This window comes from Trachypithecus francoisi, unplaced genomic scaffold, assembly GCF_009764315.1.
Source record: "Trachypithecus francoisi isolate TF-2019V2 unplaced genomic scaffold, Tfra_2.0 Lachesis_group4, whole genome shotgun sequence".
NCBI classification, from domain to species: domain Eukaryota; kingdom Metazoa; phylum Chordata; class Mammalia; order Primates; family Cercopithecidae; genus Trachypithecus; species Trachypithecus francoisi.
In genome coordinates this window covers 118,020,349-118,040,477 of record NW_022681469.1, presented here as the reverse complement: position 1 = coordinate 118,040,477, position 20,129 = coordinate 118,020,349, and the positions used below count along the sequence as shown (strand labels likewise).

At 48.8% G+C, this 20,129-nt stretch overlaps 1 protein-coding gene and 1 non-coding gene across 4 annotated transcripts in view; both read left to right on the top strand.

The window, feature by feature from the left end:
• Positions 1-20,129, top strand: part of LOC117072480 (NADPH--cytochrome P450 reductase) — a 76,720-nt gene that overhangs the window by 27,776 nt on the left and 28,815 nt on the right. For 2 of the 3 annotated variants that reach the window (XM_033192682.1, XM_033192684.1), the window contains exon 2: positions 13,213-13,404. In XM_033192682.1, coding sequence (XP_033048573.1) covers positions 13,217-13,404 — 188 coding nt within the window. In that variant the 5' untranslated portion in view covers positions 13,213-13,216. Of the gene's footprint in view, positions 1-7,200; positions 7,220-13,212; positions 13,405-20,129 lie in introns of those variants that run through there. The other variant, XM_033192683.1, reaches the window with a different exon arrangement.
• Positions 3,202-3,336, top strand: LOC117073865. The gene has a single exon (XR_004433415.1). It is a non-coding gene; the product is annotated as a small nucleolar RNA SNORA14 (small nucleolar RNA).

The following is a 20,129-nucleotide window of genomic DNA, read 5'->3' as shown; positions in this document are numbered from 1 at the left end:
CCTGCCTCAAGAAAAGACAAACACCATCAACAAAAAAGATGCAGGGGCCGAGTGTGCTGGCTCACACCTGGAATCCCAGGACTTTGGGAGGCCAAGGTGGGAGGATTGCTTGAGCCCAGGAGTTTGAGACCAGCCTGGGCAACCAAGCAAGACCCCATCTCTGCAGAAACAAAAGTTTTTAAAAAAATTTGCTGGGTGAGGTGTTGCATACCTGTACTGTCAGCTACTTGGGAGGCTGAGGTGGCAGAATGGCTTGAGGCCAGGAGTATGAGGGTGCAGTGAACTATGATTATGCTACTGCTCTCCACCCTGTGTGACAGAGTGAGACCGTGTCTCTTAAAACAAGCAAACCAAAAAGATGCAGGAACCTAAGATCCTACAGCCTGGGTTCCCTCTGGGTGCAAGCAACCTCTCCTGCCTCTTTAGGCCCTGGGTATGTTGTACAATGACACGATGGCTGAGTAGACTACAAAAGGAATCCTGCAGGGACTCGAGACAGCACAGACGTGGTTCACATATTCCGGAAGTATTTCTCTAGCTGTGTAGAATTTTAGAGCTGAGGATGATCCTTGGTGACTAGCTCCATATTGCTTTATGGAGAAGAAACCTGAGGCCCGGGAGGTCAAGTAACCTGCCCAGATTCCCACAACCAGAGCCTGCGGCATCTAGACTGCTCAGTCAGTACAGAGCTCCAGTAACTAAGTGCACTTCAGTTATCCGGAGTAGGTGCTAATAACTTATTTCCTGTCAGAGGCCAGGTAATAAATATTTTTTAGGCTTTACATGCCAAGAAGTAAAATCTAGGATATTATATATAACAAGAGAGGCAACAAGTGTCCACATTTTTTGTTGATGAAATTCAAATAAGGCTGGTTGCAGTGGTTCACACCTGTAATCCCAGCACTTTGGGAGGCCAAGGTGGGAGAATTGCTTGAGCCCAGGTGTTTGAGGCCAGCCTGGGCAACTTAGACCCTGTCTCTGTATTTTAAAATACATATTTTTAAAAGAAATTCAAGTAATAACTAATAACAGTTGAGTGTAAGTTTTTAATACAGGTTTGTTAATAAGAAGAATGGAATGATTTTTTTTTTTTTTTTTTTTTTGAGACGGAGTCTGGCTCTGTCGCCCGGGCTGGAGTGCAGTGGCTGGATCTCAGCTCACTGCAAGCTCCGCCTCCCGGGTTTATGCCATTCTCCTGCCTCAGCCTCCCGAGTAGCTGGGACTACAGGCGCCCGCCACCTCGCCCGGCTAGATTTTTTTTGTATTTTTTAGTAGAGACGGGGTTTCACCGTGTTAGCCAGGATGGTCTCGATCTCCTGACCTCATGATCCGCCTGTCTAGGCCTCCCAAAGTGCTGGGATTACAGGCTTGAGCCACCACGCCCGGCCAAGAATGGAATGATTTTTGTAGGGATAAGAGTTTTGGGCCAGGTGCCAATGGCCCACACCTCTAATCCCAGCACTCTTGGAGGCTGAGTTGGGAGGATCGCTTGAATCCAGGAGTTTGAGACCAGCCTGGGCAACGTGGCTAAACCCTGTCTCTACAAAAAAATGTTAAAAAATTAGCCGGGCATGGTAGGTAGTATGCACTTGTAGTCCCAACTACTGTGGAGACTGAGGTGGGAGGATCACTTGAGCCCAGAAAGTTGAGGCTGGAGTGAGCTGCGATTGTGCCACTGCACTGCAGTCTGGGTGACAAAGCAAGACCCAGTCTCAAAAAAACAAAAAACGGAAAACAATTTTGTTTCACTGGGGTTCTCAGTTAGTGTTCCCAAACATCAAAATCTGTTGCAGATACCCACCTGTCAGTGCTCATCTGTAATGAGATTGTATAGGTGACATCTTTGAAAATAGCTTTTCACACAAATAGGTACTGCCAAGTTATGTTAGGGAGCATACATTTTGATGGAGCATATTCATCATTGGAAGACAGCATTCATAGAATTTTTTTTTTAGATTCCCCTCTTGATATTTGCCTTTTTGCATTATTGCATTGCAGATCAGCCACTTCCAATTGAAGGTGAGATGAGAGCTGCTCAATTGTACAGTTAAATGGATTTTAAATATAGGAATTTCCTTCATACTTAGATCAAGATCTGAAAAATGCTGCTAGGGCTAGAACTGTGGTTTGAGCTCAAAAAAATGTGCAAAGTTTTCTCACTTGTTTTAACCTTGACAGTCTAGGAATTGTATCATGTGGATTGACATTACTTGTAATTAATACAAGGTTAATTTCATTGAAATGACTTTACCACAATATAAATCTTGCATATAACTGTTCTTTTGCCTTATAATTTTAGATTGGCCTCATTAAGAAACATCAGGTCTGCAGCAAAAGCTAATTTCCGAAGTCATTTAGTATTTGGTAATAGTGGTTGAGGGCAGTTCTTTCTTTTTTCTTTTTTTTTTTTTTTTGAGATGGAGTCTTGCTCTGTCACCCAGGCTGGAGTGCAGTGGTGTGATCTCAGCTCATTACAACCTCTGCCTCCCAGTTTCAAGTGATTCTCCTGCCTCAGCCTCCCGAGTAGCTGGGACTACCGGCACCTGGCACCACACCCAGCTAATTTTTTGTATTTTTAGTAGAGATGGGGTTTCACCGTGTTAGCCAGGATTGTCTTGATCTCCTCACCTTGTGATCTGCCCGCCTCGGCCTCCCAAAGTGCTGGGATTACAGCACCGTGCCCAGCCCTTTTTTTTTTTAAAGACTAAGAGGGCAGTACTTTTCAGTTATTCTTGTTCAGAAAAGTTTTAGTATTCACTCTGAGCTCAAAAAAGTCACACCAGACTTTACCACTGCTAAGCTGCTCAACTGCTGTATGGTAGAACAGTTAGGATATTCAGTTTCTATTTCTGACAACAATCCTTAAGACCAACTTAGGTTAAGTCTGTGAGAGCAGATACTGTTGACATTCCCTTGTTTGATCACATATAATAGATTCAAATTTTTTGCATGGTATCTGCTGGTGAATAATATAGTGAACAACCATAGGCTCCAACTAAGTCTTTTTCTGCCCCCCGCATTCATTATAACACGTCTTAGTGGATTCCAGTTCAGATGGTACTAAACTTTTCTCAACTTCTTTGAAAATGCTCTTATTTTTAGTTGTTTCATGCTAATTCTTCAAACTTGGCATTGACTCCCCAAGTAAATAACAACTGAAAAGTATTGGTAATGTCTTTTGATTCATCAAGAGCCAAGGAATTGCATTCTTAAACCCTCTTGGTGGCTTTCCTCTAAATGCTTCCAAGATATGAGCGAATGCTATAGAAATTGCAGGGAAGTCCAAAGGGCTGTGCTTCTCCTGTGGCTCAGTCTTATTTCATACCTGCGACATCTTTTAAGGGAAATTTGCAAGAGGGAGAATTATCAACTTAAAAAAAAATAGCCAAGGAAACCTCGACTCTTCAAGGAAGCAAGGAAACCTACTCTCCTTGGAGGTGACATCAGAGGAGGCCCAGTGCAAGTCAGGACTTCACCACCACTGGGCGGAACCAGGGAGCCTCACCCCATGTGTCAGTTCAGACCATCTGGGGAGCAGTAATGAAGTACTCTTCCCTCTCCAAGCTAGGGTTTGTCAGCAGAGGCCCAGGAGGAACACTGAATCTTGCCTGACAGCAATGAATTGATACCTTCCTTCCCTATCAGCAGGGTGACAGAGAATATTTAATAAAATCAAAAGAGGCTGGGTGCAATGGCTCACGCCTGTAATCCCAACACTTTGGGAGGCCAAGGTGGGTGGATCACTTGAGGCCGGGAGTTGGAGACCAGCCCCAGCAACATATTGAGACCCTGTCTCTACTAAAAATACAAAAAAAAAAAAAAATTAGCCAGGTGTGGTGCCATGCGCCTGTAATCACAGCTACTCTGGTGGCTGAGGCACGAGAATCACTTGAACCTGGGAGGCGGAGGTTGCAATGAGCTGAGATCACACAATTGCACTCCAACCTGGGCAACAGAGACTCTTGTCTCAAAAATAAAATTAAAATAAAATAGGCTTAAGTAAGATTCAGGATCTTAAAGTACTCAGAATGCCCAGGATACAATAAAATTCAATCACTATACCAAGAGCCACAGAACTCTCAACTTGAATGAGAAAAGACAGTCAACAGACACCAGCATCAAGATGACACAGATGTTGGAATTAAACAACATATAAAGAAGAATGAAACAGATGTCTTAGAACCGAAACATACAGTAGCCAAAATAGGAAACTGAATGGATGACTCCACAGCAAAATGGAGAAGACAGAAGAGAATCCATGAACTTGAAGTTGGAGTAGTAGAAATTACCTAACCTGAACAACAGAAACTAGACTAAAAACCAAAACAAAACAAATGAACAGAGCCTCAGGATTTTGTGGGACTAATAAAAGATCTAACTTTCATGTCACCAAAGTCCCAGGAGAAGAAGAGAAAGAGAATGAGGCTGAAAAGTTATTTAAAAAATAAGGGTGGCCGGGCACAGTGACTCACTCCTATAATCCCAGCACTTTGGGAGACCGAAGCGGGCAGAATCCCAGGAGTTCAATACCAGACTGGGCAATGTGGCAAAACCCTGTCTCTACTAAAAATACAAAAATTAGCCAGGTGTGGTGAGGCATACCTGTAGTCCCACCTAGTCGGGAGGCTGAGGCAGGAGGATCCCTTGAGCCCAGGAAGTTGAGACTGCAGTGAACCGTGATTATGCCACTACACCTCCAGCCTGGGTGATAGAGCGAGACCTTGTCTCCTTAAAACAAAAATAAATAAATGAGAAGTTGCTGCCATTTTGTAAAAGACATAAATCTACAGAGTCAAGAAACAACCTCACAGAAGGTAAACACAAATCTGTACCAACACCTCAGTATGGATAATAAACTTCCTGGGCACTCTGGCTATGGAGCAATCTGTTTGAGTCACTCTTGGACACTGCTTTTTAATAGGTCACCTTGGACAGTGTAGTGTTCCCCGAGCACCTCTCAGTCTCTGGGGGTTGTGCTGTCAGGCAACAGTAGGGTATGGTTCCATGAGGGTTTTCCCTCATCTTGAAGCCACTCAACCTTGGCAGAGGGGTTTGTGAACCCAAATGACCCCGCTCCCCCTGCAGGCAGAAGGTGGATGCCAGAGCCTTGTCTAGGTGGCCGTGACATGACAGTGACAGTCAGCTAAAGGGCTGACTAAATTACATGTTTTATTTATCTTTCCTTCCTTGTTACTGCTTTGATTGGGGTGTCTGACTCATGCCAGTATCAGTGCTGAGTTGGTTGCTCGATCTTGTTTACTGACCAGAAGTTGCAAACAGCAAATGCAAAACTGCAAACACTTCCTGGAAGACAACCTGTTCCAGTGTTGCAAACTGTTGGCCTCAGAGAGCCCTTGTGTTCTTATGTCATTCTCCCCTTTCAGAAGCTGGTGAGGCTCCCGCCAGTGCCCCCCAGCCTGTGTGCCCCCTGATTTGTTTGTCCATCTTGCTCGGTGGTGTGCGGAACTGGAGCTGTTGCCCTTGATTGCTACCTTGGCAGGAATCAGTCAGCTACTGAAATTGACAAGGAATCGTGGTCAAGCTATACATGAATAGTTTTTACCCTTCTCTGTCTGTATGTTGTATTTTATAATAATGAAGACTTATGTAGAGACCTAATTTATAATAAAATATCAAGTCAGATCTGCTCTATTTAGAGTTGGGGAGATCTGTTTGGCTGGTATTTTGACATGTGCCTTTTTCTGTGCCTAATTTTTTTTTGAGACAGGATCTCACTCTGTTGCCTAGACTAGAGTGCAGTGGTGTGATTGTGGTTCACTGCAACCTCAACCTCCTGGGCTCAAGTGATCCTCCTACCTCAGCCTGCCACATAGCTGGGACTACAGGTGCACACCACACCTGGCTAATTTTTGTATTTTGTGGTAGAACTGGGGTTTTGCCATGTTGCCCAGGTTAGTCTCGAACTGCTGAGCTCAAGCAATCTGCTCGCCTTCGCCTCCCATAGTGCTGAGATTACAGGCATGAGCCATTGCACCCAGCTCTGTATCTAATTTTGCAGATGAGAACATCAAAGCCTTCTGTTGGTAAGGGGTGTGTCTGGGATCCCAGCCAGCTGGTGTGGCAAGAGCCTGGTCTAGTTCTTGTTTGCTGCTTGGACTGATACTGTCTTTGACCACATGAGCTCTGCCTTGTCCCCTGTTCCTTTTGCTGAAGGTATAAAGAAGAAAGTCAGAGATTAAAGCCTCTTTCAGGGCAGAAGGCTCACGCAGGCTTCCAGAACCTCCTCAAAGTACCCGTAGGGACTACCTGATCTGGAAGAGAGTTGTCAGTCAAGACATGCAGAGTTTTCCCATCAGAGTATTTGGTATAGCAGAGGTAGCTCCCAAACTGTGCCAGGGCACTGCAGCAAACTCACAAGTGCCTCATTCGCAAATGCGGCAGATGTTCAGTTCTGTCGAACTCCATGTGAAGTGCTAGCTTGGGACAGTTCACAGTTCCAACGTGAGATCCTTGCTGCGTTCCTTCCTAGGATTTTACATCTTTGCGAAGCTGGGTTTGCAGTGATTGTTTGGACCTAACTACTTTATACGTGAAACTGTTAGGCATTTTTTTTGGCCTACGGATACCTGAAAAATTTGCTGAGATAGAGGGGCTCCACAAACGAAGGACATTTGGGATCTGTCCAGACAGGTACACTAGAAGCCCAATGTGTGTTTTGTTTATTGATTGATTGGGACAGAGTCTTGTTCTGTTGCCCAGGCTGGAGTGCAAGTGGCACGATCTTGGCTCACTGCAACCTCCGCCTCCCGGGTTCAAGCGATTCTCCTGCCTCAGCCTCCCGAGTGACTGGGATTACAGGCACCCGCCACCACGCCTGGCTCATTTTTGTATTTTCAGTAGAGATGGGGTTTCACCATGTTGGCCAGGCTGGCCTCAAACTCCTGACCTCAAGTGATGTGCCTGCCTCAGCCTCCCAATATGCTGGGATTATAGGTGTGAGCCACCGTGGCCAGCCCCACAGTGTGTTTTAAATCTTTGCACTTAGTGTTTTTGATTCCTGCACATTTTATGTTGCATGTATCATAATATATTCGCGGATTCCCTTCATTCCCTTGAGTAGTTATTGCGCACTGGATTCTGCGCCAAGGAAGTGTATGCTGGGGAGGGGATGGCGGAGCTGAGGTCTGAAGACTGAGTACGAACTTCGAGAGGAGGAGCATCTCAGACACCTGTCAGGCTCTGGGGCAGGACCACAAAGGTGCGAGCTGGAGAGTGGCTCACGGTGGGGCTGGAGAGATGGTGGGTGTCTGTGTGTGCATCAAGGGGAAAATGGTTAAGTTTCTTAACCCAGGGGCTCATTTGTGGCCTCAGCCCCCAGGTACACTGCTTGAATCCTGGGATTCCTCCAAGCTTAATCTCCTTGAGAGGCTTTCCTTTCCCACCACATGCCAGACGCAGAGGTGCCTGAGATGCTGCTCTTGCCTCCAGGAGCTCACACCGAGTGAGAGAGAGACCCGTGTCCTAAGTAGAGGGCAGTGAGCACAGCCTGCTGGGAAGCTGGGCCTATTTCTCGTTTTGCCCCTTGGGTGAGGTGCTTACCCCTTGTAGCCTCATCTGTAGCTCAGGGCCTTGGATAAAGTGATGGCTGGCTGAGTCCTTCCTACCGCACCTGTCTTCTCTCAGAAGTAGTTTGATATTTCAGAGTCAAAGCTGCTGGGAACATTCTTGTTCTGTGGAGCCTCCAGGCTGAGCGCTGGGAGCGCCCAGTGTGCTGGTCGGGGCTGAGGGGCACTCAGGGTCAAGCGCCACCCCTGTTGGCTGCAGGGAGTCAGTCACAGCCTCAAGGAGCAGCTCCTGTTCCTTTCTGTGGTGTTGCGCGTTAGTTTCCTTAGCTGCGTGAGACTGTGTGGTCCTGACTCTGAACTCAGGGAAGAGGCTGAACGAAGCTGGGAGTTCAGGTGTTAGAGACAGGCAGCGTGAAGAGGAGAGAATAGAGTCTGCCTCACAGACTGTCTTGATGGAGTTGTAGTGTGGTTTTCAGATTATAAAGGCATTCCGTAGTCTGTAAGCCAGGCACTGCCAATCCAGGTACCCGAAAATCAGAAGGTTCTTGTCTTCTGATCAAATGTTTATTTATGCCGGGCGCGGTGGCTCAAGCCTGTAATCCCAGCACTTTGGGAGGCTGAGATGGGCGGATCACGAGGTCAGGAGATCGAGACCATCCTGGCGAACACGGTGAAACCCCGTCTCTACTAAAAATACAAAAACTAGCCGGGCGAGGCGGCGGACGCCTGTAGTCCCAGCTACTCGGGAGGCTGAGGCAGGAGAATGGCGTAAACCCGGGAGGCGGAGCTTGCAGTGAGCTGAGATCCGGCCACTGCACTCCAGTCCGGGCGACAGAGCGAGACTCCGCCTCAAAAAAAAAAAAAAAAAAAATGTTTATTTATTCAACAAATCGACATAAATGCTCATATGCCAGTCTATGAACTAAGCCAAGTCTCTGCCCTTGTAGGGCTGACCCTCTAGTCAGGGAGATAGCCAGTGGTGGGGTAATGTATAATATAATTTCAGGTAGGGATAAGCTCCATTGAGGGGTCAGAGGGTAGGGGTTGTGGCCAGGGGGCAGTTGTAGGTTCTGTTCTCAGGCAAAGTCTGTCTGAGATGGTGACATCTGAGTAGAAATTTAAATGAGGGAGTGAATTTTGCAAATAATGAGATGGCCATGTGTAAAGGCCCTGAAACAGAAGGAGATTGGTGTGACCTGCAAGGTGTGAAGAAGGAGAGCGTAGTAAGAAATGTGGGTGGTAGGAGACCGGGCGCTGTGGCTCACACCTGTAATCCCAGCACTTTGGGAGGCCGAGGTGGGCAGATCATGAGGTCAGGAGATGGAGACCATCCTGGCAAACACGGTGAAACCCCATCTCTACTAAAAAATACAAAAAAATTAGCCAGGCGTGGTGGTGGGGGCCTGTAGTCCCAACTACTCCGGAGGCTGAGGCAGGAGAATGGGTGAACCCGGAAGGTGGAGCTTGCAGTGAGCCGAGATCGTGCCACTGCACTCCAGCCTGGGAGACAGCGCAGACTCCATCTCAAAAAAAAAAAAAAAAGAAATGTGGGTGGTGGGAGTGTGGCTTCCAAGGGCTAGATTGTAATGGGCCTTATGAGCTATGTAAGGACTTCAGGGCTTTGTTGTTGTTTTTGAGATGGAGTCTCGCTCTGTCACCCAGGCTGGAGGAGTGGCACGATCGTGGCTCATTACAACCTCCGCCTCCCAGGTTCAAGCAATTCACCTGCCTCAGCCTCCCCAAGTAGCTGGGACTGCAGACACACACCACCACGCCTGGCTAATTTCTGTATTTTTAGTAGACAGAGTTTCGCTGTGTTGGCCAGGCTGGTCTTGAACATCTGACCTCGTAATCTGTCCGTCTCGGCCTCCCAAAGTGCTGGGATTACAGGCGTGAGCCACTGTGCCCGGCCACTTTAGGTTTTTGTATGAAGTATGATGTGAAGACATTTCAGGGTTTTTTGTTGTTGTTGTTGTTGTTGTTGTTGTTGTTGTTGTTGTTTTTTGAGGTGGAGTCTTGCTCTGTTCCCCCAGGCTGGAGTCTGGAGTGCAGTGGTGTGATCTTGGCTCACTGCAACCTCCGCTACCCGGGTTCAAGTGATTCTGCAGCCTCAGCCTCCTGAGTAGCTGGGATTACAGGCGCGCGCCACTGCATCCGGCTAATTTTTGTATTTTTAATAGAGACAGGTTTTCACCATGTTGGCCAGGCTGGTCTCAAACTCCTGACCTCAGGTGATCTGCCTGCCCGGCCTCCCAAAGTGCTAGGATTACAGGCATGAGCCACTACGCCCGGCCCATCGCAGGGTTTTGATCAGGGAGGGGACATGACCTGATTGACAGAATCTCGCTCTGTCACCCAGGCTGGAGTGCAGTGTCGTGATCTTGGCTCACTGCAAGCTCTGCCTTCTGGGTTCACACCGTTCTCCCGCCTCAGCCTCCCTCCTCTGTGGCTGGGACGCCTCCTGTAGCTGGGACTACATGCGCCTGCCACCATGCCTGGCTAATTTTTTGTATTTTTTTTTAAGTAGAGACAGGGTCTCACTGTGTTAGCCAGGATGGTCTCCATCTCCTGACCTCGTGATCCGCCCACCTCAGCCTCCCAAAGTGCTGGGGTTATAGGCGTGGGCCACTGTGCCTGGCCGACCTGACTTCCTTTGTAAAGCATCCCCCGGTCGCTGTGTGGGAAATGGCACGTCCGTCAGGAGGCTCTTGCGGTGATTACATGGGTACAGATGTGCGTTAACCTCACTCCCAGTGTCGTCGATTTATTAGTAGAAACTGCCATGAGTTATGCAGTCGGCTTGAGTCTGTGTCGAGAAGGACTTCGCTTCATGGGCATTAGATCTCTTCTGGAAAATGAGGGGACCGGTCACTTGGGGAATTAGAAGGGAGGAGGGTGAGGGACAGGCAGCGCAAGTTTCTTGGCTGCTGCCTTGTGATAAATAACAGCTAGACAGCTAGGGGAGTTCCTCTGTCACCATGACACTCCCAACTGGTTCCAGTCAGGCCCTGAGTGTCTGCTGCCTCATGATTCTGCGGGACAAGTCCTTCCAGAATCTGTCAAAGCAGATCCTAAATGCCTCTCTGTCTGGTTCCATGAAAATGTGACAGGTGGCTCATAAGCTTGACAGAGATCCTGATATGACTAGCATTAAGTAAATATTAAATGTGTTAATGAGATTAAATATAAATGGTTTTCTCTGGGGACAACAGAATTCACTTTGTCCTTTAATGTCATATCAAAAAACCTGGCCAGGTGCGGTGGCTGATGCCTGTCATCCCAGCACTTTGGGAGGCCGAGGCAGGCGGATCACGAGGTCAGGAGTTTGAGACCAGCCTGACCAACGTGGTGAAACTCTGTCTCTGCTAAGAATACAAAAATTAGCCGGGTGCAATGGCGTGTGCCTGTAGTCCCAGCTGCTCAGGAGGCTGAGGCAGGAGAATCGCTTGAACCCGGGAGGCGGAGGTTGCAGTGAGCCGAGATCGCATCACTGCACTCCAGCCTGGGTGACAGAGTGAGGCTCCGATCCCCCCCGCCAAAAAAAAAAGTCATATCAAAAAAGCCAAACTGAGGCCAGGCACAATGGCTCACGCCTGTAATCCCAGCACTTTGGGAGGCCAAGATGGGTGGATGACCTGAGATCAGGAGTTCGAGACCAGCCTGGCGGACATAGTGAAACCCCATCTCTACTAAAATTACAAAATCAGCCAGGAGTGTTGGTGGGCACCCGTAGTCCCAGGTACTCTGGAGGCTGAGGCAAGAGAATTGCTTGAACCCGGGAGGTGGAGGTTGCTGTGAGTTGAGATGGCGCCATTGCACTCCAGCCAGGGCAACAGAGAGAGAGACTATCTCAAAAAAATAAAATAAAAAAGAAAGAAAAAAGCTAAATTGAGATGAACTCAATCCATTGGAAAAGCATCTCAGATTAGTGAGAAAGCAAAGACCCAAGCTCGCAGGCCTGTCCTGAATGGCCTGTTCCCAGCAGGCTGTGTAGGGTAGACCGATGCCCACAACCCTCGGATGCCCTAGCTTCCCAGACCAGCCCTGTGGTTTCCCGGTGACAGTGACAGCCATTGGCAGTCAGCTAGAACATGGTCTCTCATTGCCTAATTGCTGACACATGACTCAGGCTTTCCTGATTGAGTCTGGGTGCTCTGCTGGTGGTGAAAGAAACCCAGTCAGTCATCTCCGTGATTGCAAAATGGAATGATGTGAACTTCAGGGCTGAACCCAGCCTCTTCGGTAAGCAGCCGAAGCTGCTGTTTCAGGGACTCCCACTTGTACCTTTGCTGACTCATGTCAGATCTGCCTATCAGGTGTCGGTGATGGAAGGACCCGTTGAGCATCTTTCGAGGGAACTAGGCTGGTGACATGGGGGTTCCCCAAGCCCGCCTCTGATTCAGTGATTCACCAGGGCTCACAGAACTCAGAAAAGCTTTTTGCCTACGATGACAGTTTATTACAGCAAAATGATGCAAATTAAAATCAGCAAAGGTCAAAGGCACATAGGGCAGAGTCCAGGAGAGGCCAGGCGTGAGTGTCCAGGTGGTCACACACGAGTTTCCATCATTGCTGGTCACACTTAATTCTCCCAGCAACGATGTGTGAGAGCACCTGTGAAGAACTGACACCCGGGGAAGGTCACCCAAGCCAAGGTTTCCGGGGTTTTTATTGGTGGGTCCGTTGTGTAGGCGTGGAGCGTCTGGGTCTGAAGGCTTACCTATTCCATCTCCAGTACCCACAGACATCAGACCGATACAGCATGATTCGAAACCCCAGGCACAGGGCCTCACGCCTGTAATCCCAGTGCTTTGGGAGGCCGAGCCAGGGGAACCACTTGAGCCCAGGTATTTGAGATCAGCCTGGGCAACATAGCAAGGCCCTGTCAGTAGAAAAAAAATTTAAAAATGAATGCAGCGGCGCATGCCAGTAATCATAGAAGTTCTACTTGGAAGGCTGAGAGGATCACTTGAGCCCAGGAGTTTGAGGCTACAGTGAGCTGTGGTCACACCACTGCACTCCAGCCTGGGTGACAGAGCAAGACTCTGTGTCTTAAAAAAGACAAACAAAAAAAGACACCCAGGCATAGGAAAGCAGGCATTCACCATACATCTCATTGTTAACAGGAACTATCTTCATAGCCCAAGGTCTTGGGAACACAGAGACACTCTCGCCAGGCAGGATAGTCCAAGGCTCGTGAATATCAGGAGCCACTCAAGGGCCAGGCCTGGAGACTTTTGGAGCACACAGGATTTAGGGCAACCCCAGCCCGCCACACAGTTGGGGAAAGGGTTTGCTGCAAAGTGGTCCTGTCTCGCGTGGACTCCCTCCCGTCACCGTGCAGTGTCCTTGTGGGATTGGAGGAAGTTCCAGCGCACTGAGTCAGTGGTTGTCATTCTGTCTGTCTGCCGGGGACCCAGTCCCAGCTGCAGCCTTAGCTTGCACCCCAGGACCACGCTGGGCTGGTGCTGACACCACTGGGGGCTGTCTGTTGTGTCAGCCTCAGTCCAAGGCTATGGCTGTCTTGGCAGGAACCTGGCTTAGTGAGCCGCTCCTCCTACCCAGTGCAGTGACCATTTTCTGCAGCCCCAGGGGCATGAGGCCCAGCATTCAGGTGGGCACCCCAGCCAGCCTCAGGGCATCCTGCTCCCCTGTGCTGACGTCTGCTGTTTCTGTCTCCTAACAGTTTCATGATCAACATGGGGGACTCCCACGTGGACACCAGCTCCACTGTGTCCGAGGCGGTGGCCGAAGAAGTATCTCTTTTCAGCATGACGGACGTGATTCTATTTTCAGTCATCGTGGGCCTCCTAACCTACTGGTTCCTCTTTAGAAAGAAAAAAGAAGAAATCCCCGAGTTCACCAAAATTCAGACATCGTAAGTGCCACCTCTCAGCCTCCTCTCTCTGTCCCTCTTCTGTTACCATTCCGAGCAGTGTCCTGCACACAGGCCTCAGGCTGAAAGAAGCAAGGTTCCTTGTAGCATTTTGGGGCGACTCTTGGGTTTTGCCTTCTTGCTAGATTGTGCTTCAGCTCTCCCTTAATCATCTCCTATGTGGGGTTTATAAGGCCCTTTTCTATCTGCTGTTTATTTGACCTTCAGAGGAAGCATTCTGAAAATGACACCAGTTTTCAGATTAAGAACCGGGGGCTCAAGGGTGTTAACGGGCCTGCCAAGGTCATGAGCCAGCAATAGCAGCGCTAGAGCTGGAACCCTTTTTTCCCTTTTATTTATTTATTTATTTGGAGACATGGTCTCACTGTATTGCCCAGGCTACAGTGCAGTGGCGGTGGCATGATCAAGGTTCACTGCAATCTCCACCTCCCAGGCTCAGGCAGTCTTCCCACCTCAGCCCCCCAAGTAGCGGGGACTAAAGATGTGCATCACTGTGCCCAGCTAATTTTTTTTATTTTTTATTTTTTGAGGCGGACTCTTGTTCTTTCATCCAGTCTGGAGTACAGTGGTGTGATCTCAGCTCACTGCAACCTCTGCCTCCCTGGGTTCAAGTGATTCTCTTTTTTTTTTTTTTTTTTGAGACGGAGTCTCGCGCTGTCACCCAGGCTGGAGTGCTGTGGCCGGATCTCAGCTCACTGCAAGCTCCGCCTCCCGGTTCACGCCATTCTCCTGCCTCAGCCTCCCGAGTAGCTGGGACTACAGGCGCCGCCACCTCGCCCGGCTAGTTTTTTGTAGTTTTTAGTAGAGACGGGGTTTCACCGTGTTAGTCAGGATGGTCTCGATCTCCTGACCTCGTGATCCGCCCGTCTCGGCCTCCCAAAGTGCTAGGATTACAGGCTTGAGCCACCGCGCCCGGCTCAAGTGATTCTCTTGCCTCAGCCCCCTGAGTAACTGGGATTACAGGTGTGAGCTGCCACGCCCAGTCAAGTTTTGTATTTTTTTTTTTTTTTTTTGAGACGGAGTCTCTCGCTCTACCGCCCAGGCTGGAGTGCAGTGGCCGGATCTCAGCTCACTGCAAGCTCCGCCTCCCAGGTTTACGCCATTCTCCTGCCTCAGCCTCCCGAGTAGCTGGGACTACAGGCGCCCGCCACCTTGCCCGGCTAGTTTTTTGTATTTTTTAGTAGAGACGGGGTTTCACGGTGTTAGCCAGGATGGTCTCGATCTCCTGACCTCGTGATCCGCCCGTCTCGGCCTCCCAAAGTGCTGGGATTACAGGCTTGAGCCACCGCGCCCGGCCAAGTTTTGTATTTTTTTAATAGAGACAGGGATTCGCCGTGTTGCCCAGGCTGGTCTCGAACTCCTGGACTCAAGCGATCCGCACACCTCGGTCTCCCAAAGTGTCGGGATTACAGGCATGAGCCACAGTACCCAACCTAGAATTGGCATTTTTAAGTCTTTTAAGGCTATAGCCAGCTGGAACACTGTGTGCTAATGAGCACAAAATCTCTGGGCAGGCCTTATTTTGTTGCTCTTTTAAACTTTTCATGAAACTTCCTTTTAAGAATAAGTGAAAAAGATGGATTCGTTAAAAGAAAAACATTAAGGAAATAATAGTACAGATGGTATGTAGATAGGAAAAATGATACCGAAGGTCTGCCTAAGTGGCTGCATCCCTGTGTCTCCAAGATTCATTTCCATAAGCCACACGGAAAAATCATTCTCCAGACTTTAGGGTCCTGCAGCCAGAATCACTTCCTGTGGTTACGTTTGGCTGTGTTTAACACCAATCTCAGACTGCAGAGGCCTGCGGCCAGGTTTGAGTGGGGACCTGCCAGGTCAGGTCTGGGCCGAGGGAACTCCAGGGGCACGGGCCTGCTGCATTCAGGGACTCCCTGGATTTGGCAAGGGGCAGGTCTTCAGGGGCAGGATTGGGAGCCATTCTCAGACCAGAACCCCTTTCATTCTGTCTGTCTGCAGGGGACCCAGTCCCAGCTGCATCCTTAGCTTGCACCCCAGGACCATCCTGGGCTGGTGCTGACACCAGTGGGGGCCGTCTGTCATGTCAGCTCCAGTCCAAGGCTGTGACTGTCTTGGGAGGAACAAGCCACATGGCAAAGTCATTCTCCAAGGCTGGGCATGGTGAAGCATGCAGCTCACATCAAATCCCAATTCCCTATTCCAAGCTGGGTATCAGCCTTCCCTGCCAGAATACTTACAGCCTTCACACAGTAAAGCAGATATTCACGCAACACAATTCTTATACCATGGACAGGGAATTAGTTTTACATCTTTAAAAACTGGGTTCAGGGCCAGGCTCAGTGGCTCACATCTGTAATTCCAGCACTTTGGGAGGCCGAGGTGGGAGAAATCACCTGAGGTCAGGAGTTTGAGACCAGCCTGGCCAACATGGCGAAACCCTATCTCTACCAAAAATACAAAAACTAGCTGGGCGTGGTGGTGCACACCTGTAATGCCAGCTACTAGGGAAGCTGAGGCAGGAGAATCGCTTGAACCCAGGAGGCAGAGGTTGCAGTGAGCAAAGAATGTACCACTGCACTCCAGCCTAGGAGACACAGTCCATCTCAAAAAAACAAACAACAACAACAAAAAAACTGAGTTCAATCTTATCTCCATCATTGACTTCCTGAGCAAATATTTCCTAAGGTCCTACCTACGTGTCCCAGACACTATCTTAAGGCGTGTGGCCGCAGCTGTGAAGAAAATACATGAATGCTGTCTTCATCAAGCTTACGCTCTAGTGGTGGGTGAACCCTGGGCAAGACCTTAACCTCATTCTGCCTCAGTTTCCTCATCTGCTAAATGGAGGCAGTAGTCCCAGTCTCATGGGGCTTTTGTCTTAAATGAGGAAGAGTTTGTAAACTCACCTAGCACTGTCCCTGAGGGATAGGAGCTGTATAGTGTTTGCATTGATTGTATTTTATGCCAGGCACTATGACGGGCATGATAAGGACCACAGAGCTGGCATTTACGTTAAGGAAGCTGGAAAATGAGGGTGTTGCAACATACTTTTTTTTTTTGAGACGGACTTTTGCTGTTGTTACCCAGGCTGGAGTGCAGTGGCTCAGTCTCGGCTCACTGCAACCTCTGCCTCCGGGGTTCTCGTGCCTCAGTCTTCCGAGTACCTGGGACTACAGGCACAAGTCACCACCCCTGGCAAATTTTTGTATTTTTAGTAGAGATGGGGTTCACCATGTTGGCCAGGCTGGTCTCAAACTCCCAACCTCAGGTGAGCCACCTACCTCTGCCTCCCAAAGTGCTGGGATTATAGGCGTGAGCTACCGCGCCCGGCCACAACATACTTTTTAGAAATGCCTTGTGAACTGCTTTATCCTACATTGTCTAATCAGGGCCTCCTTGCAACAGCGCCATGTGTTAGGCAGCATGGGTTGCCTCATTTCTGCTCTCAGAGGGGTTATGGGATGTGCCCAGGGTCAGATGGCTGGGAGGTTGCAGGGCCGGGCTGGGGAGACAGGCTTTGCCAGCCCTAAGAGAGAAGGAATTCCCTCTAGTGTGGGGATTGGACTGTGTCCTGCAGGAGGGGTGTTGGGCAGGTTCTTAAAGGTAGAGCCACACCCTGATGCCGAAAGGACTTTAGAGCAGAGGGCCTGAGATAGGAAGGGCAGCTCAGCTGGAATCCAGCCCATCTTGTCCAGGGCTGGTACACGGTGCATTCCTGGTGTGGAATAATACTTTTGATTAAAAAAAAAAAAAAAAAAAAAGCATAGTACTCAAGATAAAGAGACCAGGGTCCAGGACCCAGCTCCTGAACTGGCCCTTGTTCCCTCATCTGTAAAATGGAAGTTCTGCGCCCCCGCCCTGAGTGAGGACGTGGGTGGGCCCTGGGAGCCTGTGGAGCTGCCACCAAGGGAGGCAACATTCCTCTCATCGCTCCTGTGTTCTCACGTCACCTCCCTGGCCTTATAAGATGAACTTGAAGTAAAACCTGTAGACTGTGGGAGCTGTGGGGTCCCAGAGCACTTGTATTTTGTTGATTCTCACTGTTTCTCTTCGCCAGGATACTGAAACTCTGTTCCCTCCACCTCATCATGATCAAACCTTACGTGTGTGGAGGTCTGCAGTTTCCAGAGTCTTTTCTCTTTCCTCATTAAATCACATTGGTTACCTGCTGTGGCCAGGGCTTTTACCTGTACGCTGTACAAGAGAAATATTTCTAGTACCATGGCTAAATTCTGGACCCTGAAGTTGGGTGACTGAGGTTGAGTCCTGACTCTCCCACATTAGCCATCTGACATTGGCCAGGTGACTTAATCTTTCCAAGTCTGTGTCCCCAACTGTAAGCTGGAGGTAGTAAGAGTACTTACCTCATAAGGCTGTGAAAACTGAGTTAATCAATCGTAGAGCTCTTTGTTCAGTTCCTGGTGCGTAGTAGGCTCTCAGATGTTATCGATTGTTACTATTTATTTTTATTTTTTTGAGGCAGGGTCTCACTCTGTCGTTCAGGCTGGAATACACTGGCATGATCTCGGCTCACTGCAACCTCCGCCTCCCAGGCTCAAGAGATCCTCCCAAGCAGCTGGGACTACAGGCGTGCACCACCACGCTTGGCTAATTTTTGTATTTTTTGTACAAATGGGCGTCTGACCATGTTGCCCAGGCTGGTCTGCAACTCCCAGGCTCAAGCAATCTGCCTACCTCGGCCTCCCAAAGTGTTGGGATTACAGGTATGAGCCACCGTGCCTGGCTGTGTATTATTATGTTTAACCTTTTTATTAATATCATCTCCAGTCTTACAAGAGCCCTTCCATGAAGTCATTAACAGCCCATTTGCAGATGAAGAAACCGAAGTGCCAGGGATTACCGAGTTTGCCCAAGGCCACCTAACTTCTAAGTCACAGCGGAGTTGGCTTTTGAATGAAGTTGGCAAGCTCCACAAGCCATGTTTTCTCTACTTTGCCATGCTGCTCCTAATTTAGTGTTAATAGGCCTCCTAAGATAGTGTTAGTCTCCTAAGATAGTGTTAATAGGCCTGGCGTGGTGGCTCACGCTTGTAATCCCAGTGCTTTGGGAGGCTGAGGCACAAAGATCGCTTGAGCCAGGAGTTCAAGACCAGCCTGAGCAACATAGAGAGACCCCCATCTCTACAATAAACAATAAAAAGGATAGTGTTGATTTGTTAATTACCCATAAGGAGAGTATTCCTTCTCTGAAGTGCTTGTGGCCAGAAGTGTTTCAGATTTTGGACTTTGGAATGTTTGCATTATGCTCACCAGCTGAGCATTTCTCATCTGAAAATGTGAAATGCTCCAGAGATTCTTCCCTTTGAGGATCATGTTGATGCTCAAAAAGTTTCAGATTTCAGACTTTTAGATTAGGGACATTCAGCCTGTAGATGTTATTTTACAAAGCAGGAAGTTGGATGTAGTGGAATGTTGTGATCCCAGCTCTTTGGGAGGCCAAGGCAGGAGGATTGCTTAAGCCCAGGAGTTCGAGACCAGCCTGGGCGACATAGCAAGACCCTGTCTCTATAAAAAGTATGAGAAAACTTAGGCTCAGGAAGGTCACCTAACTGATACAGCCAGGCCTCAAGCCTAGACCTCCTACTCTAAATCCCACATCAGTGTCCCTGGCTACCTGTATTTCAGTGAGCACAGGTGATTTCTGTTAATAGCAACAGAACTGTGGGGAGTGATTGGGCTTAGCATGGAGAAAGTATGTGGCCCAGGGCTGTATCAGGAATTTTCACCATGATTTCTGGTGGCTTCTAGAATTGGCATTTATTTATTTTGTTTTAGAGACAGGGTCTCGCCCCGTCACCCAGGCTGGAGTACAATGGCGTGATAATCAGTTCACTGCAACCTCGGCCTCCGGGGCTCAAGCAATTCTCTTGCTTCAGCCTCCCAGGTTGCTGGGATTACAAGCATCCACCACGATGCCCAGCTAATTTTTGTATTTTTAGTAGAGATGGAGTTTCACCACGTTGGCCAGGCTAGTCTCAAACTCCTGACCCCACGTGATCCGTCCACCTGGGCCTCCCAAAGTGCTGGGATTACAGGTGTGAGCCACCTTACCAGGCCAAACACATTTAAAAAAAAAAAACACCTGGTGGGATTTTTTTTGGAATTGGATTTAATCTGTAGATTAATATAGGAAGAGTTGACATCCTATAATATTGAGCCTTCTATTCCATGAACATTGTTATATCCCCCCCGGGAGGTCTTTTGGACTGTCAGGTCTTTTGGACTGTTTGTAACAGCAATGAACGACTTGTTAGAGAGGAGTGGTGATGAGCAACAAGTTCTTTTTCATAATAATAGTAGTAGTAATGGTAATAAATGGCTGTTTCTGCCAGGTGTGATGGCTCACTCCTGGAATCCCCACACTTTAGGAGGCGGAGGCAGATGGATTGCTTTGAGCCCAGGAGTTCCAAGATCAGCCCGGCAACATGACGAAACTTTGTCTCTATGAAAAAAATACAAAAATTAGCCAGGCATAGCCGGGCGTGGTGGCTCATGCCTGTAGTCCCAGCACTTTGGGAGGCCGAGGTGGGTGGGTCACGAGGTCAGCAGATCGAGACCATCCTGGCTAACACAGTGAAAACCCTGTCTCTACTAAAAAATACAAAAAATTAGCCAGGCATGATGGCGGGTGCCTGTAATCCCAGCTACTCGGGAGGCTGAGGCAGGAGAATGGCGTGAACCTGGGAGGTGGAGCTTGCAGTGAGCTGA